General features: G+C 47.9%; 1 protein-coding gene across 6 annotated transcripts; it reads left to right on the plus strand.

The window, feature by feature from the left end:
* The first annotated feature begins 573 nt into the window (after positions 1-573).
* On the plus strand, positions 574-19776 carry FLCN (folliculin). Of its 6 annotated transcripts, XM_021694568.1 has the most exons (13): positions 1883-1929; positions 2964-3084; positions 5213-5485; positions 6708-6854; positions 8310-8531; positions 9798-9958; positions 11498-11589; positions 13194-13384; positions 15155-15268; positions 16075-16198; positions 17241-17372; positions 17476-17581; positions 18476-19776. In XM_021694568.1, exons 3-13 carry the CDS (start codon positions 5237-5239, stop codon positions 18675-18677), a joined length of 1740 nt encoding a protein of 579 aa, XP_021550243.1. In that variant the 5' UTR covers positions 1883-1929; positions 2964-3084; positions 5213-5236; the 3' UTR covers positions 18678-19776. The 6 variants fall into 6 exon arrangements, with proteins under 6 accessions (XP_021550245.1, XP_021550244.1, XP_021550243.1 ...); XM_021694570.1 differs by lacking the exons at positions 1883-1929; positions 2964-3084 and adding an exon at positions 574-648; XM_021694569.1 differs by lacking the exons at positions 1883-1929; positions 2964-3084 and adding an exon at positions 577-598.
* Positions 19777-25509: the final 5733 nt, after the last annotated feature.

A 25509-nucleotide genomic window follows, 5' to 3' on the forward strand; every position in this document is an offset into this window, starting at 1 on the left:
GTTGCAGACCTAGCCTCCTAACGGCGACTCGCGGTTGCTCCACATCACGTGACGGCCCCCTCCCGGCCCCCTGCCCGCACGTCCCACAGAAGACGGGTTCCATCGGCAATTTAATCAAAGCCAACGGTGAAACCATAAGCCACTGCCCTGCTCTTTATAACGTCGAGACGTTCTATTTATTTCTCTCTTCGGTGTGGACCGGGAGTGCTAGGTTGGCTATATTATCCCTCAAACCTCTTTCTTAAATGTTTTTTTAATTTTAAGTATTCCCCCCCCCTCCTTGAAATGGTTTTCTCCACTAGCCCTGCCGGTGAGGCTGGAACCATTCCGTACTTCTCGGCGGGGGGAGGCGCGGAAGTCGGGCGGCGGAAGAGGCAGGTGTCGGGCAGCCGCTTCAGGTTCCCCGCCAGAGTTCGGAGTTGCCGGGCTCGCGCGGTCTTCTCGGGTGTGCGGGCTGGGCAAGGCCCCTCTCGCTTCGCGGTGCACAGGTGCGCTCGGCCAGCCCGCGCGCCCCCCCCCCCCGCGGAGTGGACGGATGGTACGTCCCGGCCGAGTCACGCGCCTCGGTCTCGGCGCCGCAGCAGCAGCCGCGGCCCCGGTGAGTGAGGCTCCCGGCACCCGAGCTGAGGTTCCCCCGGCGGACGGGAGGTGCGGGGGCTCGCGAGGCCAGGCGGGCGTCCCGGCGGGGCTGGGCGCCAGAGGGCCGACGGGCTCGAAGAGGGGGCGCAGGGCGGGTCCTGTGAGGAAGACGCTGTCAGGTGCGCCGCGGCCCGAGCGCCGGAGCCGGGCTCGGAGCTCTCCAGGCCGGTGGGAATTCGTCTCCGCCGCGCCCCCGGGGGTCGGTGCCCGTGCGGGAGCGCGTCCCGGAGCGGCCACCTGGCTTGTCCAGGTCGTTGGAACCCGGGCTGTCGGGCTGCTTCGTGGAGGTTGAGGGGAGCCTGGCTTCCGGGAGGAGGGCTTAGGAAGGGACGGGTGGTGGCGGCGGGCGGGAGCCGCTGGGGGCGCGTCTGGGGGCGAGGAAGGGGAATGGGTCGGGCCTGAGGGCCTTGGAGAAGCCTGACAGCCTTCGGGGTAGCTGTGCGGCCCCAGTGTGCTTCGAGTTGGTGTGCGGTGTTGGCGATCGGGGAGGTTAGGGGCCAGCGTGGAGGGGGTGGCCGAGAGCCTGAGATGTGGCGGGGTGGCAGATCCACGGACGGTAAAGGGAGGAGGATCGTGACATGGGTTCAGGCCCCGTCAGCGTCGTTGATTCTTTCTCCTTTAATGTTGCCAGGACACTGCACTCTTGGCCTTCCCTCCCACCCAGGTTTTGCCTTACCTCTGGTTTAGGGAAGAGGGTGTGTGTCATGATTCCTTTTCTCCCAGGCTGGCATTCTGAGGCGGGCACTCTGATGAAGTGATAGGCCCAGATCAGTGCTCTCCAGGGTGCGTAGAAGACCACATTTCTCTCTTGTTTTCTGGGTATTGTTGGACGCAACCTTATCACCTGGAAAAAATATTTACCCAAAGATTGGCGCATTGTGGATTGAGGTTCCAGGTGATCAGCAGCAGCCACTGGAGGCAGAGAACAAGGAAGAAGGAGTTTGCTGAAAGGAGGTGCTGCTTCTCCAGCCCTTGGACACCTGGCACCACCCACGGTGTCCAGCCAGGGTGACAGTAGGGGCTCCCTGTCACAGCAGAGAAAGTGCTGGAGCCATTGGATTATCAACGTTGTTATGAAGAGATTGAGAAATAGTGGCACGTGACCGTGTTTGCCCTTCTAGTGTCATCAGGGAGCTTTGTAAACAGAAATCCAGGTGAAGTTGGTAGAAATAATAGAGCCACCGCGGTGTGAATGGGTTTGAGTTGGAAGTCATCCCCTGTGGAACGTTTCACCTTGGACTTGCTGGGATCCAGCTGCTGACCTAATGAGACTCCCCTAAAGAAGACTAGGTAAAGAAGCTGCAGGGAATTCTGGTGCTTGTTAATGGTTAAGAGCCATTATGATACTCTATTTGCAAAGTGCTATTTGAGCCTCATTAGGAAGTGAGAATGAAATAGACCCAAGGCCGGGCCAGCGCCTCGGAAAAGGGCCCTACCCCTTCGAGGTATTTGGATCTTGCTTTGGGTATAAAGTTGAAGCGATAGGGAGCAGATTTCAGCTTCTTCCTTGGATTCCGGAAAACTTGTTGGAAGGAAGGAAAGGAACACCGAACTGTTAGGCATACTCAAGCCAGTTTATTTTCTTCAGGAAACGTCTGGTACAGATTGGAAGTGGGAGTGAATAGAGAACTGACCTCCTGCTACTCAGAATTCTGATTGCACACGTTGTGGTTAACCTGAGAGGTGCGGGTTGGCCTCTGTTTCTCAGCTTAAGGGTAGTTCTAGTAAGATATTTGACATCACCTGGCAGGTAAAGGCTGGAGACAGGCTTTTTTCTGTGTGACTTTGGAGTTAAGTGGTACATCCCTGTCTTCCACTAGCTGCCTGGGGCTGTGGTACTCCTGATGGGGACTGCTTTTCTTTAAAAAAACAAAACAAAACAAAAAAATTATTAATAATTAAGTCTCCCATGTTGACCATGGATGCTGGGAAGTAGCTTAGCAACATCACCTCTGGTCTGTCCTTCCCATCTGAGGAGAGAAACTTGAAGGCCTAAGATCTGAAGGGTTAAATTGGCATGGTGTGGGTGCTGCCAAGACAGTCCTCTTGTAACCAAGAGTAGGAAGGATGAAGACCTTATATTTGTAAGTGTTTTGTATTTTTAAAAGATGTAAATGTATTTATGTTTAAAGAAGTCCTTTATGAAATAACGCTGTAGGGGTGCGAAAGTTCAGCTCAAAGTTTGGCTGCAGCGCCAGCTTGCCATCAGCTACTGCTCAGAGACAAGAGGCCTGCTAAGCCGTTCAGATGCTGCTTGATGGTTTTATGTGCGCCACCAAGTGCGTTGCTCTTAGAATCCGCTCTTTTTTTTTCCCCTCACCTAGAAAACATCAGGCCTTAGACCTGCAGTATGGCCGCCGTTGCCCTGCCCGACTCATTTGGAAAAGGCCTTGTGTGCTCTTGTCTAGGCGGGATGGTGCACGTGTGATTTTGCTGAGTTTAAAGGTTCGTGTGGATGCTCTACAGTAAACGGGGTGAACCTTAGCCAAGTGCTGCTTTCATGCGGATGTTTTGCTGGAAGGAACCTTATTTCTCTTTTATGCCTCTCAAAGGAAGATGTGGCCTTTCTCCAGGGTTAAAGCCTCTGCCTTTGGGTCTCAGTGCTTCTTCCTCTGGGATTCTTACTCCATTGTCAGTCACCTCACCCCTCTTCCACAACAGATTGCTTAAACCATCATTTTCCTTGATCTCACCAGAGTGAGCCTGGTGGAACCTCTATTTAGATTTGGCTTATTTGATAAAATCTTTAAAAGTAAAGTGAATTTGGCTTACTTGGGTCTCATGACACTAGGCTCTCAGACTCCGGTGTTCCCCATGCTTGTGCTCTTGAACCTTTCCTGCCCATAGATATCCTCGATGAGCTCTCTGCTTTCTGTGGCACCAGCTGTCCTCTCTCCATGGGCAGCTCCTAAATCCACTCATCTATCCAGAACTTTAATGTGGCACCTGCAGTGTGTGTCAGGAACTGTTGTAGCTAAGACCCCCACCCCCACCTTAGGGGACATTCGTACAGGGAGACACAAACAGTGCAGTTTCTAGGAGAACTAAAATAAAGCGAGGACGGGAGAGAGTGATGCGATGGAAGTGAGCAGCTGCTCTGGGGGGCTGGTTTGGGAGACCTGTCAACAGGGACATGCAAGGAAGAAGTGAATGGTGAGGATGGTGAGTCAAGCAAAGGTCTGGAGTGTCCCGGACCTTCATCCTCCTCTCTGCTTCTGCGGTCCAGAATCTCCATGGAACTCAGAGTTTTCCAGTTAAATGCTCTGTCTCTTCAACTCTTTCTCTGCTGCCCACCTCCCTCTAAGGAATATCTTGTGCCCCCACTCTCCCTATCTGCCGGGCACCCACAAGTCTCCATCTGATCCCCATGCCTGACTCACATCAGCCCAGCTCACTTTGTCTTGAGTTGTCTGTTTTGTGTTGGCCTCTGCCATTTCCACTATCACTCGAGCGCCAACCCCTCCCTCAGGTATAAGGACAGGAGCAGTGGTAGTCGTGTCAGCTGAGAGGTTGTCTGCAAGATGCCGGGTGGGTGGCAGAGTTAGCGAGCAGGCTGGAGAAGGGAGGCTGCTGGGAGGACGCAGTGACGGACAGACCACTCAGGGTCTTGAGGTTGCTGTCGCCTGGGACTCGCTCCCCGGCCCCCACGCATGTTCACACTGGGTTTGGCTTCCTGGGCAGGTGTGGCGGACTGGTCAAGCCTTGGTCACACCCATATGGGAGGATGAGGACAGAGGCTATCTTACCTTCTTTGGCTCCATAATGGGAGAGAGGGTCCCCAAAAGAGAAGGGTTGAATCCTGGCCACTGTCCACTACTCAGATTTACCATATTTTTCATCAGAACCTATCAGAGACTCTCCAGTCTGAAGAAAATCAGCCTTCACTGTGGCCTAGAAGGGTCCCTAAAAATCCACCTCCTTCTGGTCTTCTGCCCTCGTCCCCCAACTCTGTAGACCCCTTGTCATGCCCCCTCCTTGGCCCCATGGCTCTCTTCCTCCCTTCAGCTCTCACTCAGAGAGCCCCTGTGCCCAAAATCACATCCCACCTCCTCCAGTGAGTCTCGGCCCCACACCTGCCATACTTTTCTTCCCAAAGCTGTCACCATAGGAGAGCAATCAGTTTGTCCGTCCCCTCCTAGAAGGTAAGCTCCATGAGGGCAACAGCATATCACCCAGCACAGCAGCTGCTGATAGAATAAATGAGTCTCTCCTCCAGACCCCTATGGCCTTGATCTGTGTCGTGTTTGCCACATTGTCCCTCGCGCTTGTGTTCTTCTCTGGGCTGACCACCTCCTAGCCCTGTCACAGCTCTAACTGAAGGGTTTTCCGTGTGATCCTTGAATTACACTCTGCCTCCTCCATTGCAACTCCTGGTAGGCAGGGACCATGTTCTGTCTGCCGAGTTTTCCCTGCACCTGATGCCGGGCCCGCTGGCTGGCTGGACGGCTGGCTGCCTGGGTGACCTGCCTTGCTGGCTGGGAAGCCTGCTGATGCACCCCAGAGCAGCGGGCGGGCTCTGTGGTGCGGGCAGAGGCTGGCCGGCTGATGGTGTTTCCTCTCCTCCCCCATGCAGGCCTCCTGCTGTCTCCAGGACACCATGAATGCCATTGTCGCTCTCTGTCACTTCTGTGAGCTCCACGGCCCCCGCACTCTCTTTTGCACAGAAGTTCTGCACGCCCCACTTCCTCAAGGGGCTGGGAATGGGGACAGCCCTGGCCAGGGCGAACAGGCCGAGGAGGAGGAGGGTGGCATTCAGATGAGCAGTCGGATCCGCGCTCACAGTCCAGCGGAAGGGGCCAGCGCAGAGTCCAGCAGCCCGGGGCCCAAAAAGTCGGACATGTGCGAGGCAAGTGTCTCTCAGGGTGTTGGAGACGTTTCTTTTTGGATCGGGTGGGCGGGAGACCCCGTGGGACTAAGCAGTGGACGGGAAGGTGTGCAGACCATTCTTTGTGGGCCCTGTGGAATGTGATCAATTCTTTGTGTCCCTTTAGTTCTTTCCCTTGATCCCAGCTTTAGTTTTTTCCACCCACCCCGTGCCAACATTGACAGTTGATGCAGTTGACATTTGCTTTTCAGCCCTTCCCTTTGCATGCTTGCATCTGCACCCTGGCCCATCCTCGGCTCCACTTCCTCAGTCCAGTGTCGTGCAAGGTTTCCTCTTCCCGGGGGCCTGGCTCTTACTTTTGGTGTCGTTGTGTGAGCTCTAGGGAATGAAGTTTAAGTTCCCTGAACCGGCTGCTGCTTTGTGTGACAGACCCGAGTCGGGACCTGAAATCAGCAGTGGTGTGAGCCCTGCCACTGCAGGGTGAGCAGGAACCCAGCCACAGTAGTTTGGGTGCGCTGAGAAGCAGACGGCAGGCTGGAAGCCCCTGTGGGGAGAGCCTTGCTGCTGGGAACGAGTCTGACGGCTGTGCAGGAGAGGAGGGAAGGAAAGGGTGCCGGACAGAGTCCTTGAGCTGGCATTGCCACGGGGACCGGCTGGCCACAGTACCGTCCTGGGCGGCCTCCGGGCGGGATAGCCTCTGGGATGCGAGGCCTTGGTGCTCGTGTGGCAGCGGCTCCCGAGGGGCAGCAGCCGGGCACCAGCCAGGTCCACTCCCGAGCGTGGGCTCTGAGCTTGTGTTCCCAGGGTGCCGCACCAGCCGCCTGAGGCCCCTGCGAAGTGGTTGTGTCAGGACCAAGGACAGAGGCTGGTCACACTCACTTGTGTGAGCCACTTTGCAACCCCGGGCCTCCGCCTTGCCTCCTGCAGAATGAGGCTTCTCGCTATAAGTGTCTCATAAAGTTGCACTGTGGGCTAAATGAGACCGTGCATGCAGAGCTCTTTGTAATACCTGCTACATAAGTGCTCAGCAGATTAGATCTCGTATTCATACTCTTTGACGATCTTTGTGATCTGAGATCTTCAGAGATCTATTCGGGAAACATTGAGATCTTCAGAGAAGTGTAACTCTAGAAGCCTGTTATTTTTATAGGAAAAAGGATTGGGTTTTCTCGTTCAGATGTGCATAAGAAAGTTTGTTGCCTGCTTCCTGACTAATTGGTTTTCTTCTCCTTCTTGGTGGCAGGGCTGCCGGTCCCTTGCTGCCGGACATCCCGGGTATATCAGCCATGATAAAGAGACCTCGATTAAATATGTCAGTCACCAGCACCCCAACCACCCTCAGCTCTTCAGCATTGTCCGCCAGGCCTGTGTACGGAGCCTAAGCTGTGAGGTGAGCACCGTGACCCTGGAGGGGACTCTGTGGGAATATCACACACACTCCCAGATGCCCCGAACAAGTTCACTACTGGTTACGGAAAGGAAGACAGAGGTCAGTCCTTCACGAAGAGGACGGGGGATCAGTGAGCAGGGAGCACGGAGCAGCTCCAGTTCTCTCGAACTCCAGGATAAGTTGGGTTGGACTCCAGTGTTCTGAACGGTTGCTAGCTTATCGTTTCAGGCACGAAACTTTTGTCATGTGTCCATTCTTGATGAACATATTTCTAAGAAATTAACTATTTCTAGGTTATGTGGTTCACCATACCAGACATCACCTTTTTTATTGTCTCAATCATTGCTGTAAGCCTTAGTGGTTACCATGTGCTCTCACTTCCCAACAGATGAATCAGTTTGTTCCTAAACTTCCTAGCTCCTGTTGTTGAATTCAATTAGCTCTTATGTTTTTTGGTTTTCTGGTTTTTGAGATTGATTTATTTATTTTAGAGAGAGAGAAAGTACACGTGTGTGCACACATGAGTGGGAGGGGAGAGGGAGAGAGAATCTCAAGCAGACTCCATGCTGAGCGCCAAGCCTGATGTGGGGCTTGATCTCACAACCCTGAGATCATGACCTGAGCTGAAACCAAGAGTCACATGCCCAACCGACTGTGCCACACAGGTGTCCTTGGTTCTTACGTCTTTACCTATCATGAAGAATTCATAAATCAGTTATAAAACTTCCCTTCTCCGTACCCACTTGATGAGATACAGTGAAGCCCCCTCTCAGTTTTAACTTACGGTTGCAGTGTGCCTACCTTCAGCTGGTTCCCTCTGTTTGATTTCCTACTACTAATTTTGATTCCTGCTGCTAACTTTTTTTTTTTTAAGATTTTTTAAATTTATTTCCTGCTGCTGATCAGCTAGAAGCAGATGATTGTGCCTGATAGAATTGTGTGTAAAGTAGAGTGCATGTGTCATGAGGGAGACCTAACATCTGTCCTGTAAACAAAGTACGCAAATTTTATTGTATGGACTTTATAGTAACTGCTTTGACCTTCTGCAGTGTATTCCAAATGAGTGATGTTGGCCAATTTGAGTCTGGAAGAGATACAATATTTTTTTCTTTTTTAATCATGTGTCAGTAGCTTGTTCACTTTTATTGCTGAGTAATATGTCATTCTATGACTATATGCCACAGCATATGGAACAGATACAATATTTGAACAGGAGTGATTTATGGCTCGGCGTAGAAAAAAGGTCATGAACCTACTTGACAGGCCCTTGCAATCCATGGTAATAAATGTTATCTTTAGAAAGTTTGATCCCAGAAGCAGATGAAAGCAGTTTTCCTCTCTTGTCCCCGGCTTTCCCTCTCTTCCTGTAATGAATGCTAGTCAATTAGTACAGAAAGATAAGTTGGAGGAGGAGGATTTGACTGTCACCACAGCAGGCAGTGTTGATTTTCGCAGGTCTGCCCTGGCCGGGAAGGCCCTATCTTCTTTGGGGACGAGCAGCATGGTTTCGTGTTCAGCCACACTTTCTTCATCAAAGACAGCCTGGCCAGGGGCTTCCAGCGCTGGTACAGCATCATTGCCATCATGATGGACCGGATTTACCTCATCAACTCCTGGCCCTTCCTGCTTGGGAAGATCCGAGGGATCATTGACGAACTGCAGGGCAAGGCACTCAAGGTGACCCCACGTACAGGGAGAGTGGGTGGCAGTCGGGGAGGAGCTTGGCACTGACGGGGGTCAGAGCGCAGCTGGCTTTATTATCTCTAGGTCTTGCGGCCGTTGCTCTGTCCGAATTGTGGTCTTCGACTTCACAGTCAGGGCTGTGGCCATCAGTCCTGCTTGCTTCACTGGCCTCTCTTGAGTCCACTGTTGTCCCAGTTCCCATTCAGCTCTGGCTTCTTTACTGCGCTCACATGCCCTGGTGTCTTTGCTTCCTCTGGCCTTCATTTGGAAGCCTGTTCATGAAGCGTGTCGTAGACCGTCACCAGCGTAGACCCGTAGCTATGGCATCGCGTCTCTCAGAGCAGGCCCGGTTGTGCTGTGGTGACAAACAGCCCTCAAACCTCAGTGGCCTAAAACCACACCATTTGGGGGGTTTTTGTTCTGTTTTATTTGGGTTTTTTGTTTGTTTTTTATGTTTTGTTTTGGGCCTTGGTGGAGTTTTTTGTTTTTGTTTTGTTTTTTGTTTGGAGAGAGAGAGAGCGGGGTGGGAGCAGAGGGACAGGGAGAGAGAGAATCCCAAGCAGCCTTCACGCCCAGTGTGGAGCCTGACGCAGGGCTTGATTCCATGACCCTGAGATCATGACCTGAGCCAAAAACCGAGAGCCCGATGCTCAACCGACTGAGCCACCCGGCGTCCCACAGTGTTTTGTTGTTGGTCGTGTTGTGTGTCCATTGCAGGAATGGGAGGATCTACTCATTGTAGTCAGCCCAGCAGCTGGAGCAACATCCGTATCGGAACGTTGCTGATTTCCCTGCGAGAGGCCGTAGATGGTGCTGGAGGGCCTCGTTCCTCTCTCACCTCCGTGCCAGAACAGGGCACATGTCCCACCCGCCCCAGGTCTCTCGCTGAAAGCCTCCATGTGCTGGGACGGGGGGCAGGGGACTGGAAGGACGTGAAGAACAGCAGTGATGAGCACGCGAGCTCCTGTACCACCTGAGTGCCCATCGGGTGCCTAATGAGGTGGATGTGGGAGAGGACACAGGAGAAATTCTTAACCGCTTCCTCTTCTTCAGGTAGCTTCTCATTAAGCTGTGAGGCAGAAGCCGTTCTGTTTGGGGTGAGGAGACCGGGGGCACTTTTCTGTGGCCTGCATCAGGACAGCAGAATGGGACAGAATCTTCTGGAGTGGGATCCAGGAAGTTGGCTGTGAATGAGCTGGCTCTGGGCTGCTCGGCTGCTTCTGTTTTGCTCAAAGGCCGCCTGTTCCCTTTGCATTTCAGGTGTTTGAGGCAGAGCAGTTTGGCTGCCCGCAGCGCGCCCAGAGGATGAACACGGCCTTCACACCCTTCCTGCATCAACGCAATGGCAATGCGGCTCGTTCGTTGACATCCTTGACGAGCGATGACAACTTGTGGGCATGCCTTCACACCTCCTTTGCTTGGTAACCACGTTTGCAGGGTTTCAGCGACTGTTAGAGTGAGAGCAGTCACGGTGTACTGGGTGGGTGCCGCATGAATCTGGGGAAACCGTCGTTGGCTGAGTTTCCCGGGTGCCTCTGTGCCGGGTACTTGGCAGGCGCTGACCTGCGTCCTGCTTTTGCTCTAGGCATCTTCCCTCAGGCATATAGAAAACAGACTGAGAGGGCCCGCACTTCCCCATATGTTTTAAGATGATGCTCGCATGCCAAGAGCAGTGATCTCCCTTTTTTGTCTCCAACAATAGAGCTTTATGTCACACAGCTCTGTGGGTCAGGAATTTGGGAGTGGCTGGCCTGGATGGTTCTGGCTGGGCTGCTCAGGGGTTCATCAGTCAGGGCTGCAGCGGTCCGAGGTTTGCACCCCTCTTGCAGCTCGGTGCGGGCTGCTGGGGGCCCTTCCAGCACAGGCCGTCTGTTAGGAGTGTGCTGGGGCACTCAGACCTGCCTGGTCAGGAGGAAAGGATTGCCTCCGTCTTCTGAATATCACCACAGTCTGTCCTCTGGCCTCAGATTGTTTCTGTTCCTTCCATTGCAAGATGTACCTCTCCCAAAGGCATCCTTGTGCAGCCGTGGCTACGAGTCTGGGGCCTCGTCGCCCAGATCAGGTCCGGGTGCAGAGGACGTGCGTACCTGGAACAAAGATCTTCGAGGGTAGTTCCTGAGGACCTACGAACAAAAGAGAAAGTCTCTGTCTCCCATGTCCTACAGAAAATCATCTAGGAGAGATTTTCAGACAGACCCACAGTAGAATAAACAGTACAGTGAACTGCATACCCTCATCATCCAGCTGTAGCAGTTGCCAGCATTTTACGGCTTTTTCTGTCCCCTCCCTTTTTCTTGAAATACTTTTTTATTTTTATTTTATCTTATGTATGTATGTATGTATGTATGTATGTATTTGATAGAGACAGACACAGCGAGAGAGGGAACATAAGCAGGGGGAGAGGGAGAGGGAGAAGCAGGCTTCCTGCGGAGCAGGGAGCCCGATGCGGGGCTTGATCCCAGGACCCTGGGACCGTGACCTGAGCTGAAGGCAGACGCTTAACCAACTGACCCACCCAGGCGCCCCTGAAATATCTTTTTTAAAGCGGATCTTAGTTGTATCATTTCAAATATAAAACCATATCCAACAAAATTGACAAATTCCTTAGCATCATCCAGCCCAATCCGTGTTCAGTTTTCCTGTTTTCTTGTTCAGGATTGATTTTTGAAATGGGATCAGATCACAGCTGCGCAGCATGCACCTCGTTCTGTTCTTAGTCTAGAGCAGTTTCTCTGATGCCTCTGCCACAGATGTTTCCATACCTCTTGTTGGGGGACCTGGGTCATTTGTCCTATAAAATGCTCCCTTTGGGTTTGCCTGATTGTGACTTTGTGGGTCTGTGCAACATGATCTTCTATACCCATATTTTCTGTGAACTAGTAGATCAAAAGGCTTGATAGGCTTCAGGTTCCATTTTCATTGTGGCAAGAAGACCTCATAGATGGTGCTTTGCTCTCCAGGCTCCTGAAGGCGTGTGGCAGCCGGCTGACTGAGAAGCTCCTGGAGGGTGCACCCACCGAGGACACCTTGGTCCAGATGGAGAAGCTTGCAGGTGAGCTGGGAGTGCTTGTGCTGGACACCTCTGCCTGCAGCGGCTGTTGGGGCCCATCTCACAGCCCCCGGCCCTCCATCCTGTTGAAGGGAACCCTAGGATCAGTAACCCAGGAGGAACATCTGCAAGAGCTCGCCCTTTAGCCTTAGTGTTTTTACTGTGGTTTCCTGTCTCCTTTTTCTTGACAGTCACATGAAGGCATCTACCACCCTGGGCAGCCTGGGAAAGTCTGCTATTGAGGGCTGTTAGGCGGTGGGGAAGATGGATTGATGGAAGGTTTTCTTGTCCCTGTCCTATGATCCCCAGGTGCTTGCCCTCTCTAGACACTTGAACAATAAAATGTTATGCTTCAGGTGGACCCAGGGTTTCCATCAAGGGTGGTTCCCAAGCCTTACCAATGTCTGGGTAGTCCTCCCCAGGTTTTTGATCGGAGCTGCACATCTGGGGCTCAGGATCCTGTGTTTTAAGTAACTTCCCAGGGCATTCTGCTGTGGTGTGTACCAGCCCAGGAACCTCTGCTCTCAATCCTGGCTGAGCTGCTCTTTCGGAGATGATTTGATTCTTGGTGACCTAGGTCAGCAGCCTCAGCTTTGGACTTGGGTAAACCAGACTTGCGATGTATGTTGTGTGTAGTGTGTTACGAGTAACACTTGATGTGCTTCAGGGTGCAGATAATTGGCCTTAATAAATTGGAACTGTTTCAAGGTTATTCCTGTAGTCAGGTGACTTTGCACACACTTGGATTCCAGCATGCTTTCCTGAGTGGAAGAAAGGGAGTAGAGTTTCAGCAAGGGCAGAGTATGCTCCAAAAGACAAAAACTTGTGGTCCACCTTCACGCCCTCGCGGATCAGCGGACCCTAGAACCATTTATTATTGTGATTTCAAATTTCTAGGGTAGTGAAAATGGCAAGGGTAGTTTGTTGGTGAGAGTATTTAGAGAGAGCCAAGTACATCAGAGCTTTTAGGAAAGAGACATGCAGGCATGCAGGGCTGTCATGTGTTAGACTGTATTTTAGTCCGGAGCACACACTTTGGATTTGGACAGACCTGGCTTCAGATCCTGGCTCTGCTCCTCTCGCACGTTCTGTGACCAGACAAGACCTCTTCCCTGTGGATCTCACTTGGATTATGGAGCGAAGATGTCCTTAGTTGTGATGGTTGTCACAGAGATTAATGGAAATAACAAGTATTTCTTTTTCTGTAAAATGGGGAGAGTAGTACTGACCTCAGGACAGTTGAAAGGAGGAAGTGAAAGAATGTGTGGAAGCCTTTAGAATAGTGCCTGAGTGGGAAGTGGGAAGTGAACGAGCTATCCTCCTTCTCGTCGTTGCTTTGAATCATCCCATGACCATGAGCAGCTCACAGTCTAGCGGGTGCCTGCCTCGTAATGCAGCGTGAGGCTTTGAGCTGAGTAAGTAAGTAAACAGACTTGGCCCTCCCTGCTCCCCGCAGGGCTCCAAGGACAAATGGTATAGATACTGGCCCAAACCAGAAATCAGGAATGCCTTGGGCTAAAGTGGACACCACAGCGCTGTCGCATCTGGGGAGTGAAGGCATCCAGGGACAGCATGTTTCATAAATGTCTTTGTTGTCCGCCTTGCAGACTTGGAAGAGGAATCCGAAAGCTGGGACAACTCCGAGGCTGAAGAGGAGGAGAAAGCTCCTGTCTTGCCAGAGGGTGCAGAGGGGCGGGAGCTGACCAAGTGCCCAACAGATTCTTCCTTGCTCTCAGACTGTGGAAACTGGCAGCCCCGAAAGATGTCTGTCTTTAAGTCCCTTCGGCACATGAGGCAGGTAGGCGGCAGAGGGGTAGACCCCCATTCAGAAACTATGGAGAAGAGCCCAGTCCCCTCCTTCTCATCCAGCACACTTTGTCCTTTAGGCCCAGGATGTTCAGACCCAGTGGGGATTGATTGGTTAGGAGTAACCAAAAACCCTCGATGGCTGGCCAAAGACAGCTGGGGCTGTCTTTGTCTTTGTCTCACCAACAGACTGTGGGGTATCTCGGCCACAGGCACAGTGCTCCCCTTTTAGTGCTGACGTAGGTGTCTTTTATACAGAAAGCCCTGCATGGTTGGCTTCTCATGGTCCTCTGACCTTGTCACGCTGGAACCTTTTAAAGGAAATGCTGTTCATGGCACTGTTGGTTTGCGTGCGGCCTTAGACGCTTTGCAGAGTGCAAATTATGGCCCTTCTTGCAGAAAATTGGAAGGAATCTGGATGTCCATCCATAGGAATTCCACCCAAACAATGGAATGTCCTTAAATACAGAGAGGAAAGCATCCAATATATCATACAGGGTGGTGTACGTGTTTATGTACATGCGTGCTGGAGACAGGCCTCACCCAACAGTGTCGACCATGGTTATGTTCGGTTGGACGGGAAAAAGAGATGACAAGATTACAAGGGCAGTCCCTTTTTATGTTTTTCTGTGATTACTTTTACAATGAGCATGAGTTTTAACAAAAGGTAGTTATTTCTGTTTTGAAAAATGGAGTAAAGACTGATTTAATGGCAGATGCTCTGTGGGGCTTCTGAATGAGGAACATTCACCCACCAAAACCGTGTATTTGGCTAAAATCGTCCGTGTCGATTGCTTACGTGGATTAAAGTTAGAAGGAATCTTCAATCCCAGGGGACGTGGGGGTATTTTGAAGCTATAGGAGTTTTGGAAAATGTAGTATTTCTAGCCTCCCCCTGTTTTTTAAAAAGCCATCTTATAAGTTATAGGATAACAGACTGAACTCCCCCAAAACTCCAGTGTCAGAGAAGTTACAAAGAGTCAGGTGGACAGAGGGACTGTTCTGGCATAAAACGGGGTAGACAGCAGAATAAATGAAACAGTCTTTGATCCTTAAGGGACTCCTGGATTGAAAGAAAACAGCTGTCAAGGACATTGTTAGAGATTTGGAGCTGCGGATACTGGGTTGATGGCACATCTGTGTGGTGTTTCTGGGGGTGGTGTGTACTGGGGTTCTGTAGGAGAGCCCTTGTCCTTCCTGGGTCCTGAAGCGTCATGCTGCCTGTCCCTTACTTTGACGTGATTCGGCAAGATGGTGTAGAGAGAGAGAGAAAGTGAATGTTGCAAATAGCTAACACATTTTCTGCTTCAAGGTTTTTGTTTGTTTGTTTTAAGATTTTATTTATTTATTTGACAGAGAGAGGGAGAGACGGCTAGAAAGGGAACACAAGCAGGGGGAGTGGGAGAGGGAGAAGCAGGTTCCTGGCCGAGCAGGGAGCCCAATGCGGGGCTCAGTCCCAGGACCCTGGGATCGTGACCTGAGCTGAAGGCAAATGCTTAACAACTGAGCCACCCAGGCGCCCTTTCTGCTTCAAGTTTTTAAAAATAAAATTGGGGAAAAGATCCTACAGAGTGCCAGGGCTTTGGGATCAGGCTTCCAGGTGCTCATTCAGAGGCCTCCACCTGCCTCCTCCTGACCGCGGGCAAGTCAGCCTGCCCTTCCCTCTCTTCAACCCATCTTCCTTCACTCTACAGAGAACACAAATAATTTTGGTTGCACAAAAGAAAATTCAGGGCAGAAAGCACTGAACTGTATTTTTCAGGTCCTGGGTGCCCCGTCCTTTCGCATGTTGGCCTGGCATGTTCTCATGGGGAACCAAGTGATCTGGAAAAGTAGAGACGCAGACCTTGTCCAGTCAGCTTTTGAAGTTCTTCGGGTAAGAGTAGCTTTTCTTGTAAGTGTTTTATAGCGGGACGGTGTTTGCCTAGGTTTTTTTTTTTTTTAAATCCTGACCGTGGGTGTTAATGTTAGGATTCAGGGATGGCTCGGTCCAAAGGTTCATGCCTGAATCTGAGATCTGTGCTTTTTCTCCACTGTTGAAAATGGCAGTCCTCGATGGTTATTTCCAGTGGAAGGAGTCTGTGCTATCTTGTTAGAGTGATAGCTAACTACCCTACCCCCAACCCCCGGATCCCTCTAAGAAGCCGTTGGCATGGTTCACAGCTGCCTTAGAAGCAGGTTTGGGTTATCACATGTCCCTGTGCACAGAACATTCCTGATGAGTCAGGTGAGATGCGGGTCTACCATGCTGTCTGCACCTCAGAAGTGTAGTGGGTGCCAAGGCCCAGGTCTGGCTGATGATATTTAAGTCCTCAGAAACCTTGTTCATGCTTAATATCTGCCTAGGCCTGTGAGGGCGCAAAATGAATATGACAGAATCTCTCAAAAAGCTTATAATCTCTTTTTGGAGTGAGGGAAGAGAGACAAACATCTGAGAAGTCAAAGAATAATAGAAAGATTAATACCACAAAACAAGAGGTAGCACAAATCCTGTATGACTGATTGCTGGATTAGGAGTTGGGCCATGCAGGAGACACCCCAGTGGGGCCAAGTGACCAGGAACGCCTTCTGGGAGGAGAGAGGCTTTAGACTGACTGCGGAGGGCTCACGGGGGGTGGGTGATGGTGACGGGTGGGGCATGTTCCAGCTAGCATCAGATCCGAGTCACTGTGTCCTCTCTAGACGATGCTGCCAGTGGGCTGTGTCCGCATCATCCCTTACAGCAACCAGTACGAGGAGGCCTACCGCTGCAACTTCCTGGGGCTCAGCCCACACGTGCAGATCCCCTCCCACGTGCTGGCCTCAGGTACATCCCTCTCCTGTCTGAGCCAAGGTCCTGAACCTGTGGGCTCAGAAGTGGAACTGCGTCTTAGCTGTGGATCTGAGGATGCTGCCTGTGGGAATGCTGGCTGCTCAAAAGCAGGAAGACCAGCTTTCCCAGTGGCTTTGGCCTCTGTTTTCTGTCTTTAAAATGGGCGAGGGTTGGACAGGACAGTCTCAGAGTGAGGGTGGCTTGCTGGGCGTGGTTCTTGGTGGAGGGCAGGTTACAGTCATGGGAATGGAAACAACACAGACGGATGTCAGAGGTTTGTCGTGCTGTTCTGCCAGCAAGATTCGGGAGGCAACTCTTTTCTTGTCTGTGCCTTAAATCCAGCCTTGACATTCACTAGTACAGCGGGGCCTGGCTCTGCCCTCAGCACAGACAGGCTTACTCCTCTGGGCTGAGAGCCAGGAATCTAATCAGCATCCTTGTCTTTGGTTTGAGGAGCTCAGGAGTCTGCTTGGGTAGAAATCCCAGGCTCCCCGGGCAAGCCAGTGGCCTCCCCGAGCACTCTGAGAGATGGCCGGAAGCCCGATCGGTGGGGCATTTGGTGCTCAGCAGTCCTGAGCTGCCACTGCGTTCAGCATCCCAGGCTGGGTCCTGAGTCCCTGAGAGGCAGCACCTTTTTTTTGGAACACAGGCTCCTGTTTTCAAAGATGAGCTTGAAATTCTTAACCACTCCTGGCAGTATGACCTTGAGCCAAACCACTTAGCTTCTTTGACTCTCTTTCCCTGTCATAAAATGGGACTAACGTTGGGACCGCCGTCACAGGGCTGTTTGGCATTAAGTGAATTTCAGATACATAATTAGTAGTTACTGGAATATAACACATTAACTGAGGCAAGAGGTAGCCCTTAACTCTGCTAACAGATACACTGCAGAAGGTTTTCAGTGGCCAGGCGTTAGTCAGGGAGGCGGCTTTCCGCTCTTAGATCCGAGACGGACTTGGGAGCGTTGGCGGCGGGCAGCAGGCTCCCTGGGGGCAGAGGCTCGCCTTCCAGCGCAGTGCATTTTGTGCTGCTGCAGAATTTGCTGTCGTCGTGGAGGCCCATTCAGCCCCTCGCTCCAGCCTCCACCCAGCCGGGTGCGAGGATGACCAGTCCCTCAGCAAGTACGAGTTTGTTGTGACCAGTGGAAGTCCTGTAGCTGCGGACCGAGGTGGGTGCTGCCGAGCCGCCTCCCTTTCACCACGGTGAGTGGGGAGAAGAACGCTGAGGCTGCCTCTCGCTCGCCCATGCTGACAACCCGCCCTTGTTCCCAGTTGGCCCCACCATCCTGAATAAGATGGAAGCAGCTCTGACCAACCAGAATCTGTCTGTGGGTGTGGTGGACCAGTGCCTCGTCTGCCTTAAGGAAGAGTGGATGAAGTAAGCACACCCCGCGTTGGCCCCTGGAGTCTGCTTTCTCATGGGGGTGCTGGGCAGCCAGTAGCAGTTACATTCTGCTGGCAAGAGCCGGGAGCTATTTTCAGAAAAAGTTGTGGCCTCCCTGAGAAGTGGGGTAGAATAGAGATTCAGAGCAGGGGTTCAAATAGCATCTTTGCCATTTAGTCTCTTAGCTGGGTGACCTTGAGCAAGGTCGGCACTCCTAGTCCTCACGATGCTCCTCTGTGAGATGGCGGTGACAGTTGCCTCCAAGAGAAGTAGTTAATTTTGCTGCTTAATTAACTTTAAAAATCTGAAAGCCAGGGGCATCTGGGTGGCTCAGCCGGTTAAACATCTGCCTTCAGCTCAGGTCATAATCTCAGGGTCCTGGGATTGAGTCCCGAGTCGGGCTCCCTGCTCAGCAGGGAGCTGATTCTCCCTCTCCCTCTTCCCCTCCTCCCCATTCGTGCTCCGTCTCTCTGTCTTTCTCTCTCAAGTAAATAAAATCTTTAAAAAAAAAAAAAAATCTGAAAGCCAGATGACAGATGTTTCTTTTCTGTTACAGTTAGACTAGTTATTTATTTCCTTAATAAGTTTCCTTTAGTAATTTTTTGTGAAATTCAGTTAGACATTGTCCTAATTTCCAATAATACAATGAAGCTAAGGAGCCACAAATTCCTTTAATGAATTTAAAAGAAAATGGGCTTTTCCCCCCATTTTGAGGCAGTGGCCTCATTACGCAGGGTTAGAACTGCCAGGCCGGGGAGAGGTGCTGGAGCGTGCTGGGTCCTGAGCCGCCACTCTGTGTGCTGGCCTTGAAGCCGTTAGGCCTCGGGCCCTGAACCGTGGTGTGATTTTGCTGTGGTATCTGAGCATTGTGTTTTTGGTTTTCTTCAGCAAAGTGAAGGTCCTTTTCAAATTCACCAAGGTGGACAGTCGGCCCAAAGAGGACACGCAGAAGCTCCTGAATATCCTCGGAGCATCTGAAGAGGACAATGTCAAGCTGCTCAAGTTCTGGATGACGGGCCTGAGCAAAACCTACAAGTCCCACCTCATGTCCACGGTCCGCAGCCCCACAGCCTCAGAGCCTCGTAATTGACCCCACCGTGGGAACGTGAGCCCATGCTCACCTTCGCAGAAGTGATTAGCATCCCTGCCGTTGAACTCAAGGATGGGTCTCTGACGGCAGTCACACACTGCTTTTGTTTCTGAACTGCCGTCATGGAGTTCTTTCCTAGCAAGCAGTGGAAACCCTCGGGGCTGAACCTTGCCCTCCGTGTGGGATTTGGACCTGGTATAGTTTTCGGCACCATTCCACAAGTTGTTTGAATTGCTCTAGCCCTAAAGAGGGCCGTGGGAGACTTGGGACAGTAGGTCCCCTGTGTTTGAGCACCCTATGAGAGAAGACTAAGGAGGACATGCATCTTATGTCTCTCAAGGATTTAGACTCAAAATTTATAGGAAAAACATGTCAGGCCAGTCCCAACTTGGGTATTTTGGCCGCAGTAACAAACCTCTCAAGGTTCATGTTTGAACCTTTCTATTCTGATATTCAAGACTTTTCCAGGTTTTATATATGTTTATATATGTTGTATGTTTTGCTACGGTTGTGAATTTTCAGGACATGTGCCGATCCTTAGTCATCGTTAGTAATCTGGTTTTGAGCTCTGGGAATGGCTTTTGGGGTGGAATAGATGTTTCCTCATTTTTGGGCCCTTTGGGATTCGTGTTCTGGAACCATGTGACTACAAAGTCTTCTGGCCATGCTCTCCTATGATTGCTTGGACATTTCCCTGTAGCTTGAGGACAGGCCCCTGATCTTTTTTTTTTTACACAAAGGTGATACTTTGCTGAAATGTCAGATGGAGCCATTTGACTTGCCTAACTCACTGGATGTGGAGTTGAGAAACCCACCATGGTTTTATTCCATGTCACTTTGCCCTTTATTGCTTCTTTAAACATTTAGATTTGGCTACAGGTAACAATTTTCAGAGTATGGTGATTTAAGATCGTTTCATCATCCCAGCATGCACTTTTAATAAGGATTCATGGCTTGGAGGGATTTTTCCAGCAGATTTGCTGATTTGTTTATAGTTTTTTTGGTGTGTTTGCTTAATTTATATTTAACATGGAAACTAAGTTTATATGACTAGGTATCTATCATGCAGGAACATTGAAACACAATAAAGATGTATTTTTATAAACTGTTGACTATAAGGTTTTGTTGGTTTGATAACCTAGAATTTCCACGGGATCAGTAACAGAAAATACTATGGCTAAAATAACACCTATGATGGAACTATTTTGAAACTCTGGGGTCTGTTAAGGGCTTGCAAATTCTAGAAGACTTGGACTGTACATTGTGGTTACTTTTGATCAATTTCAGCTCGGAGCACAGTAGCACTACCCATCCCCTGCCCCCAGCCACAGAGCAGGTGTGCAGGTGTTCCCGGACAGGGCTGCATATACCATATGGGAGCTATGGTGGGTGAAAAGGAGCCTAGACTACAACTATGGGGGAATCTGTGCTCTGATTACTGGTTGTTGCTTCTGATCACAGTGGTGCAAAGAGCCTGGCAGTCACTGTTGCAAGCCCTTACCCTCTGGCTGCCAGGAGACTTAATGGTCCAGTGCCCTTTCCCCTCCTTCAGCTGTGTGTGTGTGTGTGTGTGTGTGTTTCCCCTTTCAGGAAATTCAGGACAAAAACCAAGGGCATTCAAAAACAAGTGCATATACAGGGGATATAAGAAACTGTGCATGCCCAAGGAAGGGCTCAGAAAAGACCTGAGAAAAATGTAGGTTTATACTTCAGTCTGATCCTGGCAAAGAGAAAGCCTAGAACCATAAAAATAAAAGACAAAAAAAAAACGGAACCTCGGGGAAGGGGGAGTATCTCATTTTCAGTTATCACATTATTAGATTTAAATGTCTAGTGTTAACAGAAAATCACAAGGCATACAAAGAAAAAGGAAAGTATGTCCCATTCAAAGGAAAAAAATATCAACAGAATCTGTCCCTGAAAAAGACTTAATGGTAGATACACTAAACAAAGACTTTAAAACAACTGTCTTAAAGATGCTCACAGAACTAAAGGAAGATGTGAAGAAAGCCAAGAAAATGTGTAAACAAAATGGAAATATAAAGAAACAAAACCTAAAAGAAAAACAATTCCAGAGCTGAAAACTACAACTGAAATGAAGAATTCATCAGAGTGACTCAAAGGCTGATTTGAGCAGGTAGAAGAATCAGTGAACTTGAAGATAAAACAGTGGACATCACTGAGGCCTAACAGAAAAATTGAAGAGAGTGGACAGAACCTGAGAGAACTATGGGACACCATCAAAAGGATCAACATACACATTGCAGGAGTCCCAGGAGAGAAAGGGGCAGAGAACATTCGAAGAAAGGATGGCTGAAAACTAACCAAATTTGATGAAAGATAGGAACATAAATATACAAGAAGCTCAAAAACTCCCAAGTGGAATGAACTCAGAAAAAGCCACACTGAAAACATTCTAATCAAACTTCCAAAAGATGAAGAGCAAATCTTGAAAGCAACAAGAGAGAAGCAAATCATCACTCACAGGAGATCTTCAGTAAGAATACATACAGATTTCTCATCAGAAACGTGGGAGGCCAGAGGACAGCATGGCAATATATGTGAAGTGCTAAAGCAAAAAAAAAACCCACAAAAAATCAAAACCAAAAAAAAACCCCAAACCCTGTCAACCAAGAATCCTGTATCCAGCAAAACTGTTCAAAAGTCGGGGGAAATCAAGACATTCCCAGATAAGAGAGGGGGCAGTTTGTGACCACTAGACCTGTCCTGTAAGAGATGCTCCCAGGAGTCCTGCAAGGTGAAATGACAGGACACCATCTGCACCTCAAAGCCATGTGGAGAAATAAAGATCTCAATAAATGTAGATCCTGGGCAATTACAAAAGCTAGTATTATAGCAATTGTTTGTAACTACTCTCTCTTTCCACATGATTTAGGAAGCACATTTAAAGAAAAAAATAGTGTAAAAGTTAATATTATTTTAACTTTAGTTTGTAACTCCAGATCTTGTTTTCAACATAATGTAGGAGACTAATGTACTTAGAAGAATTATTAGTTTATGTTTTGGGGCGCACAATGTATAAAGATGTAATTTTGTGACATCAACAACAGAAGAGTGGGAAAGGAGTCGAGTTTTTGTATGTTATTGAAGTTAATCTGCTATAAATTCAGATTAGAGCATTCTAACTTCAGGATGTTAAATGTAGTCCCCAGGGTAACCACAGAGAAAATAGCTATAGTCTATATACAAATGGAAATTAAAAAGGAATTTAAACATTTCACTACAAAAAATCAACACTGAAAGAAGACAGGCGTGTAGGAAATGAGCAAAAAAGCTATAGCATGCATAGAAAACAGCACAATGACAGAAGTTAGCCCCTCCTTGTTAGTAATCAAGGTAAATGGATTAAACCAATCAAAAGACAGAGCTTAGTAGAATAGATAAAAACACATGATCTAATTAAATGCCCTTTACAAGAGACTCATTTGAGATCCAAAAATAATAATAATAGCAAAAACACAGTTGAAAGTGAAAGGGTGGAAAAGATACTCGATGCAAATAAGAGAGCAGGAGTGGTTATACTAATATCAAGTAAAATCAATTTTTTAAAAAAGATTTTATTTATTTGACAGTGAGAGAGGGAACACAAGCAGGGAGAATGGAAGAGGGAGAAGCAGGCTTCCCGCTAAGCAGAGAGCCCAATGCGGGGCTCAATCCCAGGCCCCTGGGATCATGACCTGAGCGGAAGGCAGACGCTTAATGACTGAGCCACCCAGTCGCCCCAAGTAATTCAATTTTGAATCACAAAAGGTTGCAAGAGAAAAAGAAGGATGGTATATATTAATAAAAGGCTCAATACGGCAAGAAGGTATGACAGTGATAAACATTTACACACCTAATGACCATCAAAATATATGAAGCAAAAAAGGGAAGGGATGAATAGACCTTTCTATAATAATAGATTTCAATACCCTACTCAATAATGAATAGAACCAGACAGAAGATAAAGAAATAGAGGGCCAAACACAATAAACCTGCCGGATCTAACAGATACGCACAGAGCACTCTGCCCAACAACAGTGGCACATAATGCTCTTCTCAAGGGCACTTGGGTCATTTGCCAGGATAGGCCATATGTGAGGCCACAAATTAAATCTCATTAGATTTATAAGATATACAAAGTATTTTCTCTGACCACAATGGGATGAAGTTAGATACCAATAACATAAAACCGGAAAATTCACAAAATTGTGGAAGTTAAACAGCATGCTTTGCATTTTTTAAAAGATTTATTTTAGAGAGCATGCAAGTGGGGGGAGATACAGAGGGAGAGAATCTTCAAGCAGACTCCCCACTGAGCATGGAGCCTGATGTGGGGCTTGAACTTATGACCCTGAAATCAAGACCTGAGCTAAGATCAAGACTCAGAAGCTTAACTGACTGAGCCACCCAGGTGCCCCTAAACAGCATGCTTTTAAATAACCAGTGGATCAAAGAAGGATTCACAAGGGAAATTAGAAAATACTTAGAGGTGAATGAAAATGAAGACACAATATATGAAAACATACGATGCAGCAAAAGCAGTACTGGGGAAAGTTGTAGATAAAAATGCTTACATTAAAAAAATACCCAAAAAGCAAAAAGATCTAAAAACAAAAAGTGTCTTTTTTCTTCCCCTTTTCAGTTGAAATGGCAGTATGTGTAAAATGCAATTGATGTTCTGACTTTCAATCTAACAAGCTTTTGCAATATGTAGAATACATAGTAAGCAGAGTTCTTTCAAAACATTCTTTTTGAACTGTTTGGTAGGTAACAATTTCTGGGGCAGCTGAGGGTTTGGCACCTTGAGTGACATCTGAGTCAGTGGTTTATTCTCTATTCCTGTCCTTTTTTATATGGGCCACTATTTACTCCCTCCTCCTTCTTTTCATTTCCTTTTGGTCGTTGATTTAATTCCTTCATTCACCAATATTTTTGAGTGCCTAAGATATAGCACACATTATTCTGGAGACTAGATATACAGCTCCCTGCTGTTTTGAAACCTACCATCTTGTGAGAAATTTGAACAATAAACAACTTACACAAGTGAGACTATTCATTATGACTAGAACAAGAGAGAGTAGTGAGAGAGAACAATGTGATACTGAGTTGGAGGGTGCAGGAAGGCCCCTTCACAGGGAAGCTGAAACCTGAACAAGAAAGATCAAGCTGTTTCTTCCTCTTTGGGTCTTTCTTTTTCCTTCACTCTAGCCCATGGATTAAAAAAATAATAATTAAAAAAAGCAGAGATCTATGAAATAGAGCATAGAAAGACGATAGAGAAAATCAATGAAACCAAAAATTGTTTCTTCAAAAAGATTAACAAAAATTGACCAACCTTTAGCTAGATGGACTATAAAGAAGAGAGAAGACTCAAATTACTAAAATCAGAAATGAAAGTGACATTACTACCTATTCTAATAAATAATAATATATACTATATATCTATAAAAATAAATAATAAAGTGATATTACTCCTTCTAATAAATAATATGTATAATATATCTAAAAATAATAAATAATAAAATAAAAAGGATTATAATTATGAATAATTGTGTGCCAACAAATTGGATAGCCTAGATGAAATGGACAAATTCCTAGAAACACAAACCTACCAAGACAAAAAAAATCATGAAGATTAGAAAATCTGAAGAGACCTATAACTAGTAAGGAGATTGAATCAGTAATAAAAAAGAATCTCCCAAAAAGAAAACTCCCGGAGCTGATGGTTTTCCTGGTGACTTCTACCAAACATTGAGAGAACTAATACCACATCTTTTCAAACTTTCCAGAAACTTGAAGAGGAAAGAATACTTCCTAATGCATTCTATGAGCCACCATAACCCTAACACCAAAGCCAGAAAAGACTACAAGAAAACTACAGATGAATATCCCTTATACACATTGATGCAAAAATCTTCAACAAAATACTAACGAATAGCATATTAAAAGGACTATACATCATGGCCAAGTAGGCTTTATTCTTGGGATGCAAGGATGGTTCAACATAAGACAATCAGTATAATATGCCATGTCCATAAAATGAAGGGGAAAAACCACATAGTCATCTCAAATGATGCAGAAAAAGCATTTGACAAAATTTAACACTCTTTCATGATAAAAACACTCAACAAAATAGGAATAAAATATAATTATGTAATATAAAATTATGTATAATATATATTATAAATAATATGTATATTAAAACCTATATATCGGGACGCCTGGGTGGCTCATTCGGTTAGGCGTCTGCCTTCGGCTCAGGTCATGATCCCAGGGTCCTGAGATCGAGTCCCGCATCGGGCTCCCTGCTCCTGCTTCTCCCTCTGCCTCTGCCTCTCTCTCTCTATCTCTCATGAATAAATAAATAAAATCTTTAAAAAAAACAACAAAAACAAACCTGTATATGAAAAACCTGCAGCAAACATAATACTCAGTTGTGAAAGATTGAAATCTTTTCCTCTAAGATTAGGAACAAGGCAAGGATGCCCACTTTTACCACTTCTATTCAACACAGTACTGGAAGGTTTAGCCAGAGCAGTTAAGCAAGAAAAAGAAAAGGCATCCAAATTGGAAAGGAAGTAGTAAAATTATTTCTGTTTGCAAATGAAATGCTCTTATATATAGAAAACCCTAAAGACTCCACTAAAAAGTTGTTAGATCGAATAAGAGAATTCAGTAAAGTTGTAGAATACAAAATCAATACACAAAAAACAGTTGCATTTCTATACACAATGAACAATCTGAAAATGGAATTAAAAAATAATTCCACTTATAATAACATCAATAAGAATAAAATATTTAAGAATTAACCAAGGAAATGACAACCTAT

Source organism: Neomonachus schauinslandi, chromosome 15, assembly GCF_002201575.2.
Source record: "Neomonachus schauinslandi chromosome 15, ASM220157v2, whole genome shotgun sequence".
Taxonomy (NCBI): Eukaryota; Metazoa; Chordata; class Mammalia; order Carnivora; family Phocidae; genus Neomonachus; species Neomonachus schauinslandi.